The following is a 20,596-nucleotide window of genomic DNA, read 5'->3' as shown; positions in this document are numbered from 1 at the left end:
GCGAACGTGGCAGGCAGCGACGCCTGTCCGCCGGCCCGCAGGCGCTAGAGGCGGCCTGGTTTGCCCGCAGTGCGCCCGGCCGGAGGGTCGAGGGGAGGACTCGCGAGGTCCCCCAGCCCGCAGTAACGCCCGCCAGGAGCACAGGGTCTCGGGAGGGCGGAGGCGTGGGTTCCTTGCGGTTCCCGGCGAGCGTCCCGCAGGGAAAACCGGAAATACTGAGGGAACCACGGAGAATCACAGCAAGGAAACACGCCCGAGGACGCCAAGGGCGGGGGCGGGGGGCAGCTGAGGCCACTGGAGCCAGGAAGGCAGCCGGCGCCCGCCCTGCTTTGGTGCCCACCGACCACGGTGCCCACGGGCCGGACCCCGGGCGCTGGGGTTCCCCGCCGGCAGACCGTGCGGCGGTGAGCAGACAGCCTAGACCCGCCACGAGTGTGACAAGACCACCACCACCTGCACGCACCGCGCGAGCACTGCCGCGGCCACCGCCGGGAGGGCGGGGCGTCCGAGCAGGTGTGATGGAAAACCTGCCCGGGACTTCCCGTCTCCTCCGTCCGCACGGTGGGTCTCGAGGGGCCCGCTGCGTTACCTGGCGTTTTTGCAGCAGCCCCCCCTTTTCCAGAATGCTCTGGCCTGGCCCTGAGCCAAGGCCGCGGGCGCAGGGGGAGACCCGGTGCCCCAGCCCACACCCCAGGGGCCTCCCCCACCCAGCGCAGAAGGGCGCACGTGGCTGGGGCCGAAGCTCCGGGTCACCGCCCAGGGGGCCAGAGCCCGAGGTGGACGACGCTTGTCTCGGGGTGGGCGAACTGCAGGCGTGAAGGTGGCTGAGGTCTGGGCCAGACCCGCGGTCCAGGGACACCTCCCGCCCCTGGGCCCGTGACCGCCGCAGGGCCCGGCGGGGGACCTGAGTCTGCGCCCGGCGGTGACTCCCGGCCTGCGGACAGGGCGCTGCTGCGTCTGCGGCACACAGGGAGGACACGGGCCGACACGTCCCGAGGGCTGCAGAGCCGTCCAGGGGCCCGGCCTCCCCAAGCGCGCAGCCGCTTCCTTCCGGCCCGTGTTCAGAAAACAGGGCAGGGGCGTCCACCCACACCTGGACCCAGCAGGTGGCAGCAACTTCTGAGCCGCCGGGGGACCGAGGAGGGGCCCCCAGGCCGGCTGGCCCTTTGGCACAACCCCCCCGCAAGCAGGGTTCTGCAGGGCCCCGTAAGAAAGACACGCCCCGGCCTGCAGTGAAAACATTTATTTTACAACCATTACATCTTCACTTCCGGGCGGACACCCAGACACACAGGGTGGGGCTCACCGTGGGCAGCCCTGGCCCCTGGGCCAGCCCCCGGTGCGCAGCCCCCAGGACAGAGCCGGCCCGGCAGCGCCGCCCACGCACTCGGGGTCGAACACAGCGCAGCCCGTTCCAGTGCGTGCCGCCCACACGTGGCGGGCAGCACGAGTCCCTCCTCCGGGGACGGCCGGGCCCCGCGCTGCCCGCCGCCCCGTGGTCCCAACACCGACGGCTCAGAACGCTTGGTCACTGGTTCCCTCAGGTGCTCCGAGAGCTGGTCTCCGAGTCTCCACGTCCACGAGGAGAGGGCTCCCACCACCTCCCAGACAGACGTCTCACGGGGACACACGCCTGTGGGCCGCACGACCGCCACGGGGGGGGGGGGCCGGGGACGCCCTGCCCTGCGGAGGCCGACGGTGGCCGCCCTGGCAGTCCAGGTGCCCCGCCGGCCATCCACAAACCCTGGATACGGGGCTGCGTCAGTGGTCTCTTCCGGGCCCCCCGCAGAGGAGCTGGGGGGACCCTCCGCCCGCCCCGACACGCCAAGAAACAGAGGCCGTTTGGAAGCCGCCTTTTATTGTACCGGCCACTTTGCCGCTCACAGCAGCCGTCAGGAGGGCTGCGCGACACACACATGTACACACGTGCACACGGACACCCCCCACGGCCACGCCTGCAGCACAGGTGGCGCCCACCGCGGGTGAGGGCTGTAAAAAGGGGGCTCTCGCCGACTCCACAGGAGGGGTCACATCCGGGGCAACAGGACACACGGGCCAGCCTATGCCACACGCTCGCTCACGGCTCAGAAGCGACAGCGGAGTGAGACCAGCCACTTCACCCCTGCTGCCACCGGGCCCTGGGGGGACGCGCTGGAGCCAGGGAGGCAGGGGGCCTCCCCAGACTGCCGGTGGCCCCCCACAGGAGCCAGGGCGCGCCCCACTGCCAGCCCAGGGCCCACGGGGCGGGCTGCGCGGACCCATCGGCTGGGAAGGCTCCGGCCCCGAGCAGCAACATCTAAAGCAGTTTGGAACGAGAACACCGACGCCTCCCGGGCACGGGCCCCGCGGCCGGACCCCTCAGGCGCCCACCACGCTGGCGGTCTGTCCGGCCAGCCCCACCTTTGGCAAAACAGACCCTGCCACGCTCGGGCCACACACACTGGCTGCCGGCAGACACCGGCACCGGCCCCAGGTGGCCGCCGCTCTGGGCGGCGCTGGGGTGAGGCGCAGGGTCGCCCCCACTCAGTGCACGAACAAGGGGCCTCTCCAGCCTCAGCCGCTCCGCTCCCCCGGGGAGACAGACCACGAGACACAGGAAAACACACGGGGGCCCGACCACAGCGCCGCCCCAGGTGGCCTGCCCCCCACTCTTGCCGGGCGGGTCAGCCATTTCCAAGCCCACAGAGACCCGCCCGCCCCAGGGGAAGGTCAGCGCCGGGCAGACTCCTGGCAGGGCCTCACTGGGACACGTGCGGCAGCCCCTCGGGGCGCAGCCCGGGTGCCAGCGACAGCACAGCCACCGCACAGGCAGCTCTCTGCCTGACTCACAAGGTCGTGACAAGGTGCTTGGTCCCTCTGGGGAGGACAGCTCACTTCCCAAGTGACTTCCAGAGGCGTCCGCAGGGCGGACTCGGCCTGTCCTTGCCTCCTCCCTGGCTGGGTTGAAGGGGGTTGGGGGGGTGGTCCAACAATGGGTCTCTCCCTTGCAGGGAGACCTGGTGTCAGCACCAGCCCTGAGCTGACGCCACAGAGCAGGGCTGCCCTCTCGCTGGGTCTTCATGACCATCCAACAAGCAAGACCACCTGAGCGGGCCGGAGTGGCCAGGCCCCTGCACGTGAGCTCCAGCCTCACGCGGCCATGCCTCCCAGCCACACCCCAGCCCGCTGAGCCTGCTGTCTGTGTGGCGGCAGGCAAGAACAGCGGCTGCAGGAGCTCGCTCTGGCCTGTCCAACCCAGGGAACCACACCCCCAGCCTCCCAAGCCCACCTTCCACTCTCCTGGCAGTTCAGGGCGCACAGCAGGGTCCACTCTGCAGGGACCAGGCCTGCACGGGCCACGCTCCCATCCCCACGGCATGGCGGCCACGGGCGCCACCCACACGGGCTGGGACACACACGAGGACCCACATCCCGAGACAGGGGTGAGGGGCTGACGGACAGGGGCCTCGGGGCTCCCAGGCCAGAGCCGGCCTTTGGTCCAGCGGGCCCCTCCCCAGGGCCCGGGCACCTCTGGCTCTGGCCGGGGAGCAGCAGGGGAAGGGCTGAGCGAGGCTCTGGGAGCAGAGAGCAGGCTGGGCAGCCAGGCGCCGCCGGAGCCTGGACTCTCAGCCCGACTAGGACTAGCGGGGCCACGGTGGGGCGCAGGGCGCAGGGCCCAGGGGAGTGTGGACGGCAACGCAGGGAAGGGAGAGGGGAGGCCGCCCGGGCGTGGCCGCCGACCCAGCTCCTGGGCTGAGGGGCGCACTGGTGGAGCGGGGGGCTCGAGCCAGACACAGGCAGGGAAGGGGGTCTCAGGGCCGGGGGCCCCTGCAGTCCGCGCGGCACACACGCACTCGGGAGAAGCCCCACCGCAAGGCCAAGCCCACGGAGTGGAGGGGACCCGCACACACTGTCCCGGTCCCCAGCACCACGGGGCGAGACAGCGCATGGAGGACCCGTTCAGCCCCTGGCCGGCGGGCTGGCCCGGGGGCCCCGCCTGTGGCTGCCCCGCTGGACCAGACGCCACAGCCCTGCAGCAGCACCCACCCCGGCCGTGCCCGGAGCACGGGGGACGCCTCGCCGCGCGGCCACAACACAGACAGACACGGAGCAGAAGCCCACACATGCGACTGGAGGAGGAGGGACGGGGGACAGCGACCGTAGCTACACTGCTTCAAATACCGCATGCTACGAACTTCCCGGGGCGGGGGGCGGCGCGCGGGCGGGAGGGGCCCCTTCCCTGCGGCCAGAGCGGCCCCCGCCCCGCCTCCCTGACTACAGTTCATGATTCTGGGGTCGCAGGGGCCGCTGCTGATTGATCCGCCAGTCCCAGCTGCTCTGCCCTTAGTTGAACCCGTCGGTGTGGTAGCTGGGGTGGGAGTCGGCCGTGAGCTGGGTGGTCTCCGTGGCGGACGCTGGCTGTATGACAATCGGCGTGTCTGTGGCCTCTGAAAAGCAACCACACGCACGCCCATCGCATGAGGACGGCGGCCGCGGGCGGGCGGGCGGGCGGCCTGCACACACTTGCCCTGCAGCGGCGCCGCTCCATCGCCGGACGCCCCGCCGGGGCCGGAGCACAGGACCAGCGCTGGCGGGGGGAGGCTGCCTGCCGACCTCCGACCCCCACGACCTTCCTCGTCTGCCCGAGGCCCGCCCCCCGCCGGGCCCCCGGCACTACGGCTACCGCTCGGGCGGGCGGGGACAGCCCCTGCATCTGCTTTTACCTCCGAGTCCACGTCCCCAACGGGCCCGGCCGCCACACACACATCCGGGCACCGTGTCAGTGCCTGCCTGTTTGACAAGACAGGTTGGCGCGGGTGAGGGCCCGCCCGGCGCCGCCCCCCCCGCGGGCCGGGCCCTGGGCACACTCACCCCGTTCGTCCGACTGCAGCTGCGCTTCCAGGTCCTCGGGGGACACGTAGAACTCGGTCTCCTCGCCCTCGGGCGCCTTGGGCTTGCACTTCCCGCAGCAGCAGTTGAAGCAGCAGCACAGGCAGCAGCAGCAGTAGCAGCAGGTGAGGATCCCGCAGACGGCGAACAGGGCCTGGGGGCGGGGCGGCTGCCTGGGTGCTCCGGCCGGGGACCCCAGCCCCGGGGCACCCCCGCCGCACGTCCCGGTCCTGTCACCCGCTCCCGCCCCCCTGCGGCCCGAGGAGCCTGCGGGCCCCAGCCGTGCCCTCCCCCCTCCCCGCGACGCGGGCCTGAGCCAATGGGGGCGGGCGTTAAGAACGCAGCAAGCGAGATCCCCCGCGAGTCTCCCCAGAGGCCACAGTGCGCACGGCCCAGGCCCTGGACGGTGGCGCCCCCGCCCGAGCGCGCAGGGTGCCTGGGGCGGGCACCACGGCGCCGGGCGGGGACTCCATTCATGGTGGGGGGGGGGTAGAGTGGAGGCGCCCGCCGCCCGCCCGGCAGCCCCCGGCCCTCACCTTGGCCCACCAACTGGACAGCACGAAGTAGGTGTTCACGTTCTCCTCCCCGAACTGCTCGGCCACGTAGAGCCCCAGCGAGCCGTACTTGTCGTAGATGCTGCGCTTGGTGGCGTCCGCCAGGATGGCGTGCGCGTTGTTGATCTCCTTGAACTTGTCCGCGGCCTCGGGGTTGTCGGGGTTCTTGTCGGGGTGGTACTTCAGGGCCAGCTTCCTGCGGACCGAGCCCACGAGCTGTCTCGTGCGTCATGCAGACCCCTGCGCGGAGGCGCCGGGGCAGGGCCGCCCGCCCTGCGCTCTTCCCTCCCCGCCCCCCAGAAGCCGGCCCCCAGGTCGGGCCCGGGAAGCCTCTGCCAGCGGCGCGAAGGCCCGCCCTGCCCCGCCCTCTGGTGGCCGAGCGGCAGACTGCACGCGGGAGGCGCCCCAGCGCGAGGGGAGGGGCCTCAGCGGCGGACTCCCCGCTGCCGAGCCGGTCAGACCCGCACCCCCGCCCCCCCCCCCCCCCCCCCCCCGACCCCGCAGCACCGCCTGCCCCAGGCAGACTGCCTGCGCACACGCCAGGGCGAGGGCTCTAAGCTCCGGGGGGACCCACCGCACACAGCCACGCCCACCCGGGAGCCGACCCCAGCCTCGTACCGGTAGGACTTCTTGATGTCGTCCGAGGTGGCGTTCTTGTCCAGCCCGAGCACATGGTACAGCGACTCCCCAGAGGTCGAGAGCGAGCGCTGGCGCTGGTCGGCCATGGTCGGCGAGTCTGCCGGGGGAGGGCAGAGGGGGCTCAGCACGGACGGACGGACAGACAGGGCCCTCCTCACCGCAGCGCCGCCTGCAGCACGGCTGCCGGCTCCCGCCTGCGCGAGCGGAGCGCGGGGCGGGCTGTGGGCCGTCAGCGACTGCCCGCGGCCCGGAGCAGCCACTCAGGGCGAGAGAGGCGGCCGAGGAGGGCACGCGTGAGGACAGAGGTGCAGGGACAGAGAGACAGACAGCCCCACAGCCGCCCAGTCCGAGCACTGCACCCCTTCCTGGGAAACCGACGGAGTGGCGGAAGAGGTGAGAACAGAAACGCCCGGGCGCCGACGACCCGAGGGCCACCACCACCCACCGTGGCCTGACACAGGGTGCCGACACGCACAGAGAGCGCACACGTGAAAGCCCCCGAGACACACCGCCAGGGGAGCCCCGAAGCAAGCCGCACCAAATCCAAGAGGCTCGAACTCACACACAGGAGGCAACACAGGCTGTCGGCCTCCTGGCGACCAGGTCAGCTGTCAGGTGTCGCTGAGCGCGCGCTCAGGTCGCCCCATCCTACTGGACAAGGCCCGAGGCCACTCCCACAACCTTCGCCGCCGGGGCGGCCACGGCGCGCTGCTCCCCCCAGGCTCCGCGGTCAGTCCCGGGCCGGGCCTGCTGGCAGCGGGAACTCTGCTGCTCACGCAGCCGCTAGAAGACACAGCGCCCGCTGGGGGTCTGGGACCGTGCCCCCGGCCAGTACGGGGGACAGCTGCACGCACGAATGTCTGAATTCCATCCCCAGCGGCATCCAGAGCCACGCATTCACGTAACAAAAGACATCCAAGACTTCTACACTGAAAACCACACACACACTGCCAAGAGAAGTGAAAGATGGAAAAGGGTAAGAGCCCTGGCTGGGGTGGCTCAGCGGACTGAGCGCCGGCCTGCGAACCACAGGGTCGCCGGTTCGATTCCCAGTCAGGGCACAGGCCTGGGTTGCAGGCCAGGTTCCCAGTAGGGGGCTCTTGAGAGGCAACTGCATATCGATGTTTCTGGAAGAAGGGAGGGAGAGAGAGAGAAACATCCATGTGTGGTTGCCTCTCACACACCCCACATCAGGGACCTGGCCCGCAACCCAGGCATGTGCCCTGACTGGGAATCGAACTGGCGACCCTTTGGTTCACAGGCCTGCACTAACCCACTGAGCTACACCAGCCAGGGCACAAAACCTTTCTTAAAAAAGAATGAGAGATTTACCAGATTCGTGAATTGAGGGCTCATACTGTTCAGACACCACTTCTCTCCAATGAACCCAAAGACTCAATGTAACCTTAACTCTCTTTGCTGTAGGAATCCACAAACCGATGTATGCGGGACGGCAGCGACCGAGACCAGCCGCAGCCACGCCAACGGGGGAACCGTGCGGGAGGGCTCCGGGCGCCCGGTGCAGGACACGGCCACACCAGTGTCCGAGACGCACTCGGACGCCCGTGCGCAGGGCCAGCCTCGGACAGCGGGGAGTGCTCACGCCACGTCGACCTGAGAGGTAACTCGCACCCGCAGTGCACGGGACACCCCACACAGCTCAGCCGTACGACCACTCGGAGGGTCTCGGAACACGTGGCAACACAGGCCGCAGCCACGGTGCACGGAGAGGGGCCGGCCCCCCTGGTCGCCAGGGGCGAGTCCTGTGGCTCGCCCGCTGGGGCGGCTCGCGTCAGGGAGCCGGCGAGGGTGTGGCGCCCACGAGCTCTCGCCACTGCCGCCGGGGGAGGCGCTGCCCCCCCTCGAAGCGGCCTGCAGGTGCCGGGTGCAGCTGCCCGCGTCACAGGGCCCCGCACTCCCACTGAGAGGCGCGGCGCTCACCGACCGGCGTGCACGCCCGCGCTGGCAGACCCGCGCACCGAGGTCCACGACGGCCAGCCTCTGGGCACAGCACGACGCCCGTCACCGAGCCAGTGGACGGACTCGAGAGGTCTGTCCCCGCACTGGGGCTTGCTCAGCGGGGGGCCTCGAGCTGCTGGTGCCCACAAGCCCACGGCCAACTCGAGGGGCGCACGGGGAGCGCTGGCCTGGCCTGGGCGGAGGGAGGAGGACGGGACCCACCCACCCAGGACCCGGCCCCACGGGAGGGTCCAGGAGCAGACGGGACGCCTTCCCACCGAATCCCTGCAGGACTCTCACGGCAGCTCGGCCCCTGGGGCCCGCCTGCCTGTGGCACCCGGAGGGGCCGCTGACCGCCAGGCAGCAGGGCAGGTGTGCAGAGCACACGGGCCTCCCGGGAGCCGCGCCGAGCGACGGGACCAGCCCCGGTGGTCCCTGCGGTGCTGGGTGCACTCAGGACCTGGACCCTGGAGGTTCCGTCGCAAACCCCACAGGTGAGAACCCAGAGCAGCAACGCACACGCGCACAGGTCCTCAAAGGACCGGGAGACCGGAGGCAGCTGGCGGCGGCGGCAACCGCAGCATCCCGACTGCGATACATCCAGTGTCACAAGATGTCACCGCCGGCAGAAACCAGACACAGTGCCTGTGTTACTCCCTACAACGACGTGAGCCTATAATTATCTCAAATAAAGTTACAATCGACAGCCCTGGCTGGTGCATCTCCGTGGACTGAGCACCGGCCTGTGAACCAAGGGTGGCCAGTTGGATTCCCAGTCGGGGCACAGGCCCGGGCCGAGGGCCAGGTCCCCAGTGGGGGGCGCAAGAGAGGCGACCACACATCCATGTTTCTCTCCCTCTGTCCCCCACTTCCCCTCTCTCTAAAAATGAATGAATGAAATCTTTACAGAAACAAAATGTATTACTACTAACAGCAAATCTCTGGGCCAGTTCAAGGCTGCTGGGCCGCCCGGCCACTGCGGCCCGTTGAAGCACGGATGACACAGAGCGTGGCTGTGCGACCTGGGAGGAGCCACGCTGCCCCCCCTCTGCCCCTGGGGACGCAGCAAAGGGCCCCCCGGTTCGGCCTCTGCAGGAGCAGCTTTCTGGGCGAAGCCTCGGGGTCACCCAAGAGAAGCACGAGAAAGCGCACCCACGGGCTCCCGTGCGGACGTGGCGGCCCCAGGGTGACAGGCCCCGTGTGTGACCGGGTGTCACGCCCGCACACACACACACACACGTGCACCCCCGGGGGGCCGGCACCCAGGGGCGGGGCCTCGAGCTGGGCCTGGTTGCCCGGGGAGGGCAGACCTGAGCCGCTCAGACAGCAGGAACCCGCGGGCATCCGGCCGGAGAGCAGCCGCTGCCGGGCCAACGCACCTCCCGTCTCCTGCTCAGCTGAACGGCGGCCTTGCAGCCAGACTTCGGCCCACAGGTGCGAGGGCCCTTCCTCCCTCCCCGCACAGGGGACACCGGCAAAGGGGAGGCCACGACAGAGGGGGGGAAGTTTCAGGAGGTTCTTTAACCATTAAAATCGACCCTTGAAAACTTAATACTTCACTTTCCCAATGTTCTATAGTGAACAGACATGCCTTCGTGATGAGAATTAACAAACACTTTCCCAGCACAGGAGGAAAAGGTCATCTTAAAACATTACCCGGCAGTCCTGGCTGGTGTCACTCAGCGGACTGAGGGCCGGCCTGTGAACCAAAGGGTCACCGGTTCGATTCCCAGTGGGGCGCATGCCTGGGTTTCGGGCCAGACCCCCAGTAGGGGGCGCAGGAGAGGGGTGTTTCTCTCCCTCTCTTTCTCCCTCCCTTCCCCTCTCTCTCCAGAAATACATGAAGTCTTAAAAGGAGGAGCACCATCCATGCTGAACCTCTCGACCGCCCTCCTGCTCCCCAGCACCCAGCTCCACAGGCACAGGCCGAGCTGAGGGCCACGCCAGTCCCTGGGGGAAACCCCGGTGTCCTCTGCCTGCAGCCCCGGGGTCCAGTGACACCCCCACTTTGCCAAGCTGGTGACTGGCCCCAGCTGCACCTGCCCTGCCCGGCGTCCCTGTGCTCCATCTCCTGGGGCTGTCTGAAGAGGCGCCCCCGTCCTCTCTGACCTCACCCCGCTCACCAGGGCTCAGAGGCACTTCCAAGGCCAGGTGAAGGCCTGGCCACACCCCGTGGCCCGCTCCCAGTCCTCGCCCCAGGAGGGCCCGGCCAGCCCTCAGGCCAGCTCTGCTTCAGGGACACTGCGTCTGTGTCCTGGGGTGGCTGCTGCCAGATGGACCCACGCAGGCATCCCGGGAGCAGAAGGCTCTCTGGAACACACCGCCGGCCCTCCGTGGGCCCTCCCACGCGGCCGCCAGGGGCCCTGGGGCTTGGCCCTGCCCCTGGCAGCCCCCACGCAGGTGCCGCCCAGGCAGCAGGCTGCCACCCGCTCCGAGCAGGCCCCCGCTGCCCGCCAGACCAGACCCTCCCACGTGGAGGCTCCCTGACCTCCCGCCCCCCCACTCAGACCCCTGGGCAGCCCCCCACCGCCACCCCCATCCCCCGCAGAGCCTGCCGCCTGCCATGGCGCACCCTCGAGTGTCTGCCTGGGCCACCTGATTGTTCCACAAGCTCCCGTGCAGCGTCTGCCGCGCTGTCCTCACAGCGGGGACCTGGCAGCGGGGACCTGGCAGCGCACGGGGCGAGCAGACTGCCTCCCTGCCCCGCACGCCACGCCTGTGCCCCCCGGGACAGATGGGGGGCCACACCCCGACTCCTGTGTCCACAGCGAACTCTCGACGGGGGGAGCTGCTCGGAACCCAGCCTGCCACTGGGAGAACCCCATGTGCCGCCCCGGGAAGCGCAGGGTCGAGGACACCTCAGCAGGAGACCGACTCCTGTCCTCGGGGGCCGGTACGTGGAGCTCGCACCCGGGAAGGAGCTCCCACAGTGTCGCGGTCGGGATGCCCGGCGGCAGCATCAACCCCGGACCCCACCCCCCGAGTGACAGCCAGGAACGACCCCGGACGCCCCCACGTCCCTGCGTCCGGACGCCGACGAGCGCCCCTGCTGCACGCAACTGCCGCTGCGCTTCCCCCGGACACGGCTCAGCGGTACGCTCCGAGGTCGAGAAGACAGCCGGACACCGTGCGGCTCAGCTGCTGCCGGCGCCGGGGTCCCCCCACCCCCGAGCTGCCGGAGACCACCAGCTACGCTCCCCTCTCCTGCTGAAGGGGGCTCGGCCGCCTGCTCTGACCGCCCAGGGCAGCTGCCGAGGAGCAAGTCTCTGGAGGGCAGGGCCAGGCCCCGCGGCACGGCTGGCCCTGGTGGCCATGCCGAAACAGAGGCGGGAGGAGGCCCGTGGGCCTCCCCTCCCTCGGGAAGTCCACGTTCACACTGCCACGAGACCCCAGCCAGCGCCTGCGAGAACAGCTCTGAGGAGTGGTGACCCCGCGAGGGGGGCCGGGGGCTGCGACTAGAACCTCACCCCGCCGGGGGGCGCGGTGCAGGGCGGCCCCCTGGCCGTGTCGGGGAGTTCCCCAGAGACCCCACGGCCCCAGCGCTCATCCAGGAGAGGGGACACACCGCCCGCGCGGAGGCCTGCCGGGGAACGCCGTGGGTCACCGCTCCTCCGAGAAGCACGGGCGCGCCCTCGTCAGAAGTCACAGACTGGAGCGGCCGCAGCGGGAGGCGCTGCAGGACGTGAGCCCCGGCCGTCCCCGTGCAGCCCGAGACCCCCGGTGGTCTCCCCACGACCCGCCGTCCCCGTCCGCTGTGCTCACTGCCGTCCACAAGGCGGTGCCAGCCCGAGACCCCAGACCGGAGGAGCCAAGCCCCGGCCCCTCACCTCGGGTGGTTCGGCAGGAGCAGGCGTGGGGCACGGAGCTGCAGGGAACCCCAGGGCCCCCGCAGCTGCCCACCCCAGCCCGGCGCCTCAGCCACGTCCGTGCCGGCCTCCTGGGGCCCCCTCGCCAGGGCGGAATGGCACCCGGCCACCGGCGTCGGCACCCCAGACGGGCCACTGAGGACGGGCAAACGGGGCACCCTGTCGGTGGCACTGGCCGGCCACTGAGAGGCTGTCCGTCTGTCCGGGACACCGATCCGACACCTCTGGCTTCAAAAGCCACAGAGACCCTGGTCCACGGTTCTCCCCACTCACGACGGCGTTGCTGGTGGGTGTGGGCTCTTGCACTTCCGCTGCAGTGAGGAGCCAAACCGGCCACGCCGCTGTTCTGGGGGCGAGCTCCAGCAGCCCCCCTCACCGCGCCGCGTCCTCCTGACCTCGTCCACTTTCTGCTTCGTCTAAGTTCTCAGTCTCAGGCAGGAAGCAGACTGTCCCCCACTCTCCTCGAGTCTCTGAGCCCAGGCAGACCGCTCCGTCCGGAGTGAGGTGGACGTGAGACAGCCCAGCGCCCTGGTCCCGGGCCCCCCTCCCCCCCGCCGCTGCGGCTGACCGCTGACCGTGAGCCGCTCGCTCAGTCCGAGCTGCGTGGGGCCCATGCGCATGGGGGGTCTGAGCCCACGCTGCCCCAGCCGACCCTGAGGCGGGGGGCCCTCGTCCTCGGATGACCGACCGTGGTGTGCGCGAGGGCTTCTCGGCGTGGGGCCGGCGCCCCGCCCCCACGCTGCTCCAGGGTCAGAGGGCTGCGCCCCACCCTCGCACCTTCACCCGGAACCTCTGACACCACCCGAGGCGGTCTCAAGCATCCACAAAGCCCGCCAGTCCGCTGGTGCTCCTGTGCACGTCGCCAGCGGCCCTGCTCGACACGCCTGCCACCACGGGCGTCTGCGTGAGGACAGGGGCTCCCGGAGCCGCCGCCCCTCCGCACAGGGACTCGCACACGGACTCGGCCTCGCAGCCTGGGCGGAGCCGGTCAGCAGCGGGAGGCCACACCGCGGGTCTGCAGTCTCCGGGGACGCCGCTGCGACGGCCTCCGGGCTGCCGTACCCACCCTGGGCCCCCGGCCACCGGGGGTCATCAGGAATGTGGCCGGACCGGCCCCTGGGGCTACAATAAACAGTTTCCACAAGTGAAAGTAGGGTTCGGCAATAAACTCACAGACAAACAAGTTCAAGGTTATGACCACAGAACACGATCTCAAAATCCCTGCCTCAACGGTGTGAAGGGAAAGGTCGAGGGAGACTCAGAGGGGGAGGGGGAGGGGGAGGGGGAGGGAGGAGGTGGGGGACGGGGGAGGGGAGGGGAAGGGGGAGGGGAGGAAGGGCCGAGTCACGTCACACAGAGGCCCGGGCTAGCACCCGACCGAGGACCGCCGAGGGCGGCAGTCATCACGCTGGGCCGGGACCAGGGTGACTCACCAGGTGACGAGTCAGGGAACAGCGGCACATGCCCTGCGGCGGCCACCAGCACAGCCTTCTGGGGAGGCAGCTGCTGCCGGGCCTCGTGTGGCCTGGGCCCGGCCCGGGGCCCCAGACGGCGGCGTCCAACCCCCGCGGAGTCTGCAGGAGAACGGCCGGCCGGAGGGCCCGGCAGCAGCGGTGGGCCCGGAGCGGGCCCTGCGTCAGGGAGGGCGGCCCCCAGCACCGCGAAGAGGCGCAGGGGACCAGCAGTGTGCGTGCGCCGGCCCGAACCCGTCGCCTGCTCCAAACCCCAAATCACACCCAGTCACACCCTGCGGGTCGGAGGGAACGGGCCACCGGGACCGGCACAGGCGCACCCACGCTGTCAGGGCCGTGTCGGAGCACCGGCGAGCTCCAACACGGGCGGCCTGAGGGGCCGGGGCTGCATCACCCGCCCGCACTCCCGACTGCAGGGAGTGTCCCCCACGCGCCCTCCTCACGGCGCAGAACACGCGCAGAACACGCTCAGAACACGCAGCGACGGGGCGCTCGGCCTGAGAGCAGAAGGGCGCACTCGCCCGCCGGCCTTCGAGGCGCGAGAGCCAAGGACCCCACACCCGAGGCCGTGGGGCCGCCCCCGAAGCGCAGCATGCCACCAGCCTCCCCACCACTCGCCCTGGGCCTGGCCACAAAGGAGGGCGTCCTGCCGTCCTGGACCCTGGACTGAAAGGACCCTGGACTGAAAGGACCTGGACGCCCGGGCCCAGGGTGCGCCCCTCCGGGCCCGGCTCCTGCACTGTGACCTCACCACCAACAGAGCCGCCGCCCCGCGCCCAGCAGAGCAGCGGGGAGTGCCCGCTGGGCTCCTGCCGTGGGCAGTCGAGGCTTCTGTCCAGACCCCAGACAGGGCCCTTCCTCAGTGACCTGCTGCTGAGGCGGCGTGCACCCCAGGGAGAGAGTGGGGCGCGTCCCGTCTGGGCTGCGGACCACCGTGATGCCCGCCACTCCGGCCGCGCCCGCAGTCCTGCCTGTCACCGGAGGTGCCGCCAGACTCCCAGAGAACCCCAACTCGCAGGCGCACACGCGGGGCTCCGGGGCTGAGCCCGGGCCTGCCCCTTGTCCCCACCGGCTCAGGCGCTGTGGCAGAGCTCCCAGGCCCGGGGCAGCTCAGCGCGATGCTGACTGCTGACGGCCGGTGACCCCTCCCCGGGGCGGCACCAGGAGGGCCGGCTGATGCCGGAGTTGGTGACACGCCACAGGTGAGGCCACAGCATCTCCTGCACCTGCAGCAGGCGCACACCCTGCGATGCACCTGCCGGGGACAGCAGGCGTCCCCTGGCCAGCCCGCCATGCCCACGTCTGCACAAAGGACGGGCCGAGGGTGGGGGTGGGGGTGGGGGGTGCCCCGGCACCAGTCAGGTGGGGCTCCCGACCAGGCAGACGAGGCCGGAGGAGGGTGCTCCAGCACTGCAAGGGGCGGGAATCCTGTGTGACACACACTGTGTGGGCACGTCACACACAGTGACCCCTTCAACGCCGCACACCTGCACGGGGAGACAGGCCGCTCTCCGTCCCCTCGTCGGCGGGGCTGGGCAACAGCTGCTGCGCGAGGCTGCCCGGGGGCCCGCGCCACATCCCTCGGGCCTCTTCCCCAGCTGCAGCAGGGCCCTGTGACGCCTATTGGGGGCGGAGGGCACCCTCTAGGGAACTTCGTGAGAAGCAGTTTCACACAGGGGGCACCTGCTCTTGCACGAGTTAAGAAATGCTGCCTAGCCCAGGCTGGTGTGGCTCAGTGGACTGAGCACTGGCCTGGGAACCACAGGGTCGCTGGTTCGATTCCCAGTCAGGGCACAGGCCTGGGGTGCTGCTCCAGTCCCTGGTGCAGCAGGCCCGGCCCCCAGCCCGGGCACGTGGGAGGCCACGGGTCAACACTACCCGCTCGCACATGCTCACCTCCCTCCCCTCCGCTCTCTAAACGTAAGGAGAAACGTCCTCGGGTGAGGATCAAAGACAAGACAGATGCTGGCTGATTTCTAGAACTTAAGCAAGTCCATCCAAACTAAACGGTTCAGTTTCATTTACAACTAAATTGTTACTTCAGTTTAGGTTTCGTCACCCTTTCTTTTAGCAACATGTAACTGAATTCCCACTTGAAAGAGTAACGTTCCCCACATTTACAGCTCTCAGCACCAGGCCCTGCAGCAGTAGCTGGACCGGCACCAAAGTGCCAGGGGGGCCGGCAGGGGAGGGACGGGCCGGCAGCACGGAGCTCGGCCGGAACCACACGGCGGAAGGACCCAGCCTATCACCAGTCACCTCAGACGCTCCAGTCCAACTTGGGAGCACGGAACAGGCAGCCCACCTGGAGACCAGCACCTGCTGTACAGCTAACCCTTCCCCAGAGAAGGGGGGCTGCGAGCTGGGCGGTGGCCCTCCGCGCCCCCTGCACGGGCGTCTGAGGAGCCCCGGCACTCGGCGCCCGGCCCTGTGCAGGGTCGGCGTGGGACAGGAGTTTGGGTTCCCCTGGGGTCACCACGCCACCTTTCCCCTTGACAGGGCCAGGAGGCTCTAAGAAAGAGGCCCGCCCTCTGGAGATAGCCAGGGCGGGGCACAGCTGATCAGCGGCATTCCGATCCTCTGACTCCCAGAGCTGCAACTTTGTAGCCCGCTGGCACCGGAGGTCTGGGACACAGCAGGGGAGACACCGACCACCGCACATTTCCTCCTGGAAACCCCCGCGGCTGCTGGGGACACACGGGCCGAGCGGGACAGTCGGAAGGACAAGGAAATCACAAACAGCCCACGATGACCGGCCACCCTCATCCACACACATTCGAGGAACCATCCCCACCACTCGCCAGGGGTCACGCTGTTTAAAAACACCACCGGGGTCAGCAGACAGAACCGGTCTTAGGAGCTGTGTCTGCGGACACGTGCACGGCGGCTTTGGGAGCAGGTGGGCTGTTCCTGCACACGGGTCGGCCCGCCCAGGGAAGCCGGGTGTGGTGCCCCTTCTAGGGCCGCCGCCCGGCACTTCCCTCTTCAGAGCAGGGTGCAAGCTCCGAAGTCCCAGTGCTGACTCCCAGCACGTCTGCAAAACTCCTGGGGTTCAGGACAACTCTGTTGCCGAAGACCCGAGTCTATTCCCTGCCAGCGCCGAGAGCTGAGGCAGAACTCGAGCAGACCAAGTGTGAGTGCGAAGAACAAGGACAGACGAAACCTCGGCGGAGGGCGGTCTGGCAATCTAATCCTGAAATCCTCGGGGTGGCCGCTCAGCGAGGCGGCACTAATCCCCTTCGGGGAGGTCACTGCCCGAGGGCAGCCCCGTCCTGGCAGACTCGGCGTCCCCGCTCTACAGTGTCCTCGCCCCTCGTTTCCGAGCAGCCACCCACCAGGCGTCTGCCCGCCCGCCCACCCACCACTCCCCACACGCCCCGACCCCGACTGCAGGCAGGCACGCACCCCAGCCTCATCTGGGGGCGGGCATCGGGAGCTGAGAGTCTCCCCCGGGGAGCCCGCTGCCGTCCGCAGCCCAGAGGAGGTCTGCCCACCGCAGGGCACACGCCGTGGCCTGCTGTGACACCGGGGCTCCGAGCCAGGGATCAGCGGTGCGCTGTCTGTGCCCCCAATATTCCGAAAAAGCCGCCCGGGAGACCGGCAGACACGTGCCTGCCGGTGCTGCTCACTCCGGGAAAGTGCACCGTGCCGGAGGGCGCCGGCCCGCGCAGAGGCCCGCCGCCCCACGTCTGCACAGACCACTTGAGGGAGAGTCCGGGGAGTTCCCACGGGCCACTGTACCTGCGTGCGTCCTGCTCATCCTACCCCCCGACTTTAGAAGCAAACTCCCACTTCAGGTCAAGTTCTGCTGCATCTCGACCCCCAGCCTCACTGCACTGTAGCCGTCCACTCAGCAAACTCCTGCACCTGGGGCAGCGCGAGCCCTCCACGCCGGGGCTCCACAGGCGTGCCCTGAGCGGCTGGCCGTGGGACTCTGAGGGGGCAGGACAGGACGGAGCCCGGTCGGAGGGTGAGCGAGTGACGGCGTACAGGGCACGCGCACCTGAGCATGTAACCCCCACTCTCTGCACGCGAGGGGACTCGGGGCGGCACCGGCTGAGAAACGCCCGGCCCCTGCAGACCCACAAAGTCACCTCAGAGACACCACCAAGCCCCCCTGAGAGCCAGCGTGGGCGCCAGGTGCCCGTGTGGCCGCGCCTCCAGGGCCCCCTCGGCCGTCCCAGCGCCCATCTCAGCAGCACCTCAGGACCAGCTCGCTCCACGAGGCTCCTCCACCTGCCACCCTGCTCACCCCGCTCCACCCACGGGCGTCACAGAGTACATGGAGACGAGCATGTGGGCTTGGGGTGTTTTTCGGGGGGGAGGGCTGGTAACCAAAGACAACATTTCTAAACGCATTACCAACGGCACATCTGATTTTGAAACCTTCTCATTTTGAAAGAATTACAGAAGTTGCAACGAGGTGCACGGAGCAGTCCCCAGCACCTCACTGACCTGCCTCACCGCTGGCCCAAAGGGCAGGGATCTGCCACGGACCTCCCGCATAGCCCAGGACCCCCGGCTCCGCCCACGCCCACCGTCACGGCCCAGCAACAAGGTCATCGTGCCCATCACACAGCTGTCGGTCACCAGGCTCCCATGTTCATTCACTCGCCAAGCATGTCCTGGGTGTGCACCAGCAACCAGTGTCCCCATGCGGTCTCCCCAGGGACCCACCGCCCAGGGAGACGCTGAGTGTGACAGACCTGGCCCAGTCTCCGGGAGGACAGCAGCCTGGCGGGGGGTCCAGGCAGCCCTGGCCCCAGGGAGCATGAGCGGGAGGAAGCTGAGTGGGCCGGGCAGACCTGCGCCCTGAGCACAGGACCTTGCTCAGAGACCAGCACAGAGGCCCATGGGGCTGCCGGGGGCTGACAGGTCCCGGAGTGAGGGGCAGGGGACCTGGCAGGCACCCTCTCCAAGGGTCCCCACCCAGAGGCCACAGGGGCGCCCCCACAGGGCCCCTCAGCAGGGCTCAGCCTCCTCCACACAGCCCCGTGCTCGGGCCGCGGGGACCTGTAACACATCTCTCCCTCCGAGTCCTGCGCCGGTCACCAGGCCATCTACAGTGACTTGGGGGGGGGGGGGGCAGAGCCATCTGCATCGCCCAAGCAGCAGACCAGCCTGCAAGCCAGGGCTGCCCTACAGTCCTTGGCATGGCCCCCAGCGCCCAGAGCCCTGACCCCAGGACCCCGCGCTGGGGTCCCGGAAGCCCAGGCGGGGACACATCACTGGGTCCCGAAACTCACTGAAACCTCCACCGAGAGAGAAGCCAGTGAACGAACATAAAACCTTAACGCGGCCACGGCAACAGATGGGGCGATTTTTACTGGAGGTTCTCGCCTTCCAGATAGTTTTTAAACACGCAACTAAGTGGGGACGGCGGCGTCTGCCAATTCAGACAGGGCACCGCCGAGGCTATACCGGCCGCTGGTTAAAAAGTCCCCGGTCGGGCCTAAGCCCGAAAGAAGAAATAAAACCAGGACCTTTGCTTCCTTTCTCTGTATGACACGATCGGGCGAATTTCGAGAAATCCTCTTAGGCAACGAAACGGGGAATCCTTAATCCAGACCTAACACACAAGTTAGAAGCGAAACAGGCACCGCCGCGCAGGAAGGCAGACCCTCCCGTCGGTCACGGGGACGGTGGGGGTGGGGAGCCCGCGCGCGCGCCCCGACCCGGCGGCACCGGGACGGACCAGGAAGCCCGAGACCCCCGGGCGCGGCCCCACCCGCGCGCGGGGGCCCGCCCGCCGCGCCCTGCAGGGCCAACCCGACAGAGGCACGCGCGGGGCCGGGCCCGTGCGGAAGGCGCACCTTTCCGCCCGCCAGGGGGTTGCTCCGCCGCAGGGGCCTCTCCCGGCAGCAGCGTCCACCGGCCGGGCGGCCGCCGCGGGCCTCCACGAAGCCCCGCCCCCGCCCACCCCGCGGCCGGGCCCCGAGGGAGGGTCGCCGCCATTTCCGGCTGCGGCGCACCGCCCCCTGTCTCGAGGCCCCGCGCACCCTGAGGACCCCACGCCCCGAGACCCCCGCACAGCGCGCGCACCCCTCGCCCCGAGGCGTCCAGCGCATACCGCCGCCCCTCGCCCCGCCGCCCGCCCCGGCCTGACGGGAGGCCCACTGGGCCCGCCGCGAGCTCACCTGTCCGCGCGCCTGCCCGCCCGCCCGCCCGCCGGCTCCGCGGCTCCGCTGCGCGATGCTCGTGGGCAGCCGGCCGACGCTCCTCAGCCAGGCAGCGCCTCGGAGACCCCGGGCAGAAGTGGCGGCGGCGGCGGCAGCGGGGGCAGCGGCAGAGGGCGCGGGAGCAGAACCGGCAGAAGCGGCGGGGGCACGCACGCTCGTGCACGCTCACGCACCCGCACCGGCGCGCGCGCCCCCGGAAGGACGTGGGCCCTGCCGGTTCCTGGCCGTGGGCGGGGCCAACTGCGCGTGCGCCCAGAGCACCGTGCAGAGGCCCCGCCCTCTAGGGCGGGGTCCCAAGTGACAGCCGGTGGGCGGGTCTCCGGCGCTGTGGGCGGAGCTGGCCCCGCGGAGCCGGAAGCGCGGGCCGCCAGGCCTTACACTGGGTGTTCTCGGTGGGCCGGCCGGCGCTGCGGCAGGCCGGCCCGGAGAGGTGCGGGGACTTGTCCTGACCTGAGCTTGCTCAGCGCTTTACGTAAGATGGAGGAAACGTAACCGTCCTCGTCAAAGGGCGGGAGACGAACCGGGTCGGCGAAGAGCCGGAGGCCGGCCGCGCTCCCCAGCTGCGGTGGCACTGGCGCTTGCTCGCCGCCGGAACTTCCTTTCCGCCTGATGAGCCACCCCAGTGCCCCCGCCGGCGTCCAGCCCACCTCCCCGGCCCTCCCACACACGGTGGCGCGGGAGGGCGGAGCAGCTTCCACTCACGTCCCTCTCTGCCCGGGCGGGGCCCCCCCCCGCTCACCTTAGGGACCCGAGGGAGGGAAGCCCTCGCCGCCCTTCGCTACCTAGACTCCCCGAGTGTAGCGGCCCCACGGTCTATTGCCTGCCAGCAATTGCGCTCTGCCCCGTCTACCTCCGCCCGCTTCTTCCTTCCACCTTTTGCCATCGCGCTATTCCCTTAAACCGGCTGGTCGGTCCCAGGTTCAGGGCCTGTAAGGGGCAGAGAGCTCGGGAAGTCTCCTGGCAGTAGTTGCCTCGTGCAACGTCAAGCAGGCAGCAAGAAAAGGCAGGCTGATAGCTATGTCTCCTGATCCAAGAGGATGAGAGGTTTGGGGCGAGAA

At 69.7% G+C, this 20,596-nt stretch overlaps 1 protein-coding gene and 1 long non-coding RNA gene across 3 annotated transcripts; both read right to left on the bottom strand.

The window, feature by feature from the left end:
• Positions 1 to 1,228: 1,228 nt before the first annotated feature.
• Positions 1,229 to 13,733, bottom strand: LOC118496867. The gene is made up of 3 exons (XR_004899428.1): positions 13,722 to 13,733; positions 2,912 to 2,921; positions 1,229 to 2,638 (listed from the first exon to the last, which is right to left on the bottom strand). It is a non-coding gene; the product is annotated as an uncharacterized LOC118496867 (long non-coding RNA).
• Positions 3,444 to 19,624, bottom strand: DNAJC5 (DnaJ heat shock protein family (Hsp40) member C5). 2 transcript variants are annotated; one of them, XR_004899427.1, is made up of 6 exons: positions 19,497 to 19,624; positions 6,042 to 6,159; positions 5,406 to 5,619; positions 4,852 to 5,023; positions 4,704 to 4,770; positions 3,444 to 4,427 (listed from the first exon to the last, which is right to left on the bottom strand). XR_004899427.1 is itself a non-coding variant. In XM_028524335.2 (5 exons), the coding sequence occupies exons 2-5, from the start codon at positions 6,146 to 6,148 to the stop codon at positions 4,324 to 4,326; spliced, it is 597 nt and encodes a 198-aa protein (XP_028380136.1). In that variant the 5' UTR covers positions 6,149 to 6,159; positions 19,497 to 19,624; the 3' UTR covers positions 3,444 to 4,323. The 2 variants fall into 2 exon arrangements, 1 of the variants encoding a protein (XP_028380136.1); XM_028524335.2 differs by lacking the exon at positions 4,704 to 4,770.
• Positions 19,625 to 20,596: the final 972 nt, after the last annotated feature.

Source organism: Phyllostomus discolor, chromosome 9, assembly GCF_004126475.2.
Source record: "Phyllostomus discolor isolate MPI-MPIP mPhyDis1 chromosome 9, mPhyDis1.pri.v3, whole genome shotgun sequence".
In the NCBI taxonomy this organism is placed as follows: domain Eukaryota; kingdom Metazoa; phylum Chordata; class Mammalia; order Chiroptera; family Phyllostomidae; genus Phyllostomus; species Phyllostomus discolor.
Note: the sequence above shows the minus strand (reverse complement) of the source record. Positions and strands in the feature narration are given on the sequence as shown.